This window comes from Molossus molossus, unplaced genomic scaffold (assembly GCF_014108415.1).
Source record: "Molossus molossus isolate mMolMol1 unplaced genomic scaffold, mMolMol1.p scaffold_m16_p_17, whole genome shotgun sequence".
NCBI classification, from domain to species: domain Eukaryota; kingdom Metazoa; phylum Chordata; class Mammalia; order Chiroptera; family Molossidae; genus Molossus; species Molossus molossus.
The window spans coordinates 35,431,025-35,433,074 of NW_023425352.1; the positions used below are offsets into that span (position 1 = coordinate 35,431,025).

Sequence of the window (2,050 nt, forward strand, 5' to 3'; positions counted from 1 at the left end):
ATCAATTATGTCTTTCATGGATTGTGCCCTTGGGTTTTATCTAAAAAGTCATCGGCATACCCAAGATCTCTTGGATTTTCTCCTATGTTATCTTCTAAGGTTTTATATTTTACATTTAGGTCTGTTAATTAATTTTGAATCAGTTCTTGTGAAGGGTGTAGGGTCTGTGTCTAGATTTATTTATTTATTTTTTTACATGTGTATGTCCAATTGTTTCTGTAGCATTTGTTGAAAAGATTATTTTTGCTTTATTACATTGCCATCGCTCTTTTGTTAAAGATCTGTTGACAGTCTGTATGTGGGTCTATTCCTGGACTTTCTGTCCTGTTCCCTCCATTTGGCTCTTCTCTCATGGATTCCTTGCTGTCTTGATTACTGCAGCTCTACAGTAAGTCTTTTTTTTTTTTAACAATAGATCAGTTATTTAATTAGGTTCTTTGTAAGAAATTTAGAACACCATTTTGTGAGGATAAAGCCCATTTGTGAGAGCAAACAAAGAGCGGAGGTAGCCCTGCAGCTGAGGAACAGCTTTGATTTTTGGCAGAATTTGCGAGTCCACGGCTTTCTGGTCAACCTTGCGCTGCTCTGTAATCCCGTATTTCTCTTTCTCTGTGTCAAAGATCTCACCCCCCTGGTGCCTGGGCTTGCGTAGCTTCTTCTTCTTAAAGTAAGCATCAGTGAGATGTTTGGGGATTTTCACACCACTGATATCAACTTTGGTGGAGGTGGCAATGACAAATTTCTGATGTGTTCTACGCAGAGGAACTCGATTAAGGGACAGAGGTCCAGTCACAAGTAGCAAGCCACTGCTCAGCTGCTTCAGGAAAATCACCCTCTTGCCTCTGTGGCGCCCTGTGAGGACGATCAGAATGGTCCCGGGTGTGATGCTGGTCCGCAATTTTCTCACATGCTGACTGAAGGGTTTCTTGCCATGGCTCAGCAGCTTCCGAGGCACATCTTCAGTAGGATAATATCTAGGCATTTTGTGAAGTTTAACCACTCGGGTACCACCATTCTTGTCGCCACCAACTGGTTTTGTGACAGTAGCAAGAACTTTCTCCTTCTTTTTCTTTTCAATCCTGGATTTAGCTGTGGAATACTTCCTCTTGTACATGGCCTTTCGGGAATCCATAGCTGACCGGGAATACCTGCCAATTCCTCTGACTAGGACAGGGTTTCGGCTGCAGTGGGGTTTCCCCTTCTTAGGCGTCTTGGCCTTGAGGTTACCCTTCTTAACCTTGCCACCAGCATCAGCCTTCTGAGCTCCAGGTTTCTTCTCCTTAGTATCAGGTTTCTTCTCCTTAGTATCCGGCTTCTCAGGTTTTTCCCCCGCCATCTTGCAAGATGGGAAAAACTCTACAGTAAGTCTTGAGGTTGGGTGGGGCATGCCAGGCCTCTAACTTTGCTTTTCTCATTCAGTATCATGTTGGCTATTCTCAAATCCAAGAGCAATTGGGAACCATCAAAGGGTTTACGTAGGAGGGTGCCATGATAAGAGTTGCGTTTTGTAAAGTTCACCCTGACTGTAGTGGTGGTGGCGGGCTGAAAGGGCGAGAGTAGCTGATGGGCCTCCAATTGATCACTTCATAACAATGTGACCCAGAAGCCTATTAACCTAGTTATGAAGCATCAGTTCAGGAAGCAGATGTCATAATTAGCAAGTATGTCACTAGTAACATGTGAGGCTCCTGCAGTGGTCCAGGAGAGTGGTGACAGGGCATGAACTAGGGGGGGAGGCTGTGCAGAACGTGGAAAGGGGTGGCTCCAGGAGGTGTTGAGGAAGTGGGATCGACAAAACAAGGGGTAGATTGAAAGTGGGTTTGAGGTAGAAGAATATATCAAGGAGGATTCTTACGTCTATGGCCGTTGCACTGCATGGAGAGTGACGTGCACCGGAAGACAGGCGGGTTTGAGGGGGAAGAGCATGTGTGAAATCCAGAACATGTCACAACTGAGATGCCTCTGGACGTAAAAGTTGAAATATCAAATTGGCAATTAGATATCAACAATGGAGCTCAAAAAACAGATCCAGGCAAGAGATTCACATTTG

The 2,050-nt window shown here is 44.6% G+C and overlaps 1 protein-coding gene across 1 annotated transcript; it reads right to left on the minus strand.

Annotated features, from left to right (window-relative positions):
• Positions 1-415: 415 nt before the first annotated feature.
• LOC118632495 (60S ribosomal protein L6-like) lies at positions 416-1,345 on the minus strand. The gene has a single exon (XM_036265662.1). The coding sequence runs from the start codon at positions 1,334-1,336 to the stop codon at positions 449-451; it is 888 nt and encodes a 295-aa protein (XP_036121555.1). The 5' UTR covers positions 1,337-1,345; the 3' UTR covers positions 416-448.
• Positions 1,346-2,050: the final 705 nt, after the last annotated feature.

What these genes read in the sequence shown, in the direction of transcription:
- LOC118632495 (XM_036265662.1), bottom strand. Translation starts at nt 1,336, where the DNA reads ATGGCGGGGGAAAAACCTGAGAAGCCGGATACTAAGGAGAAGAAACCT.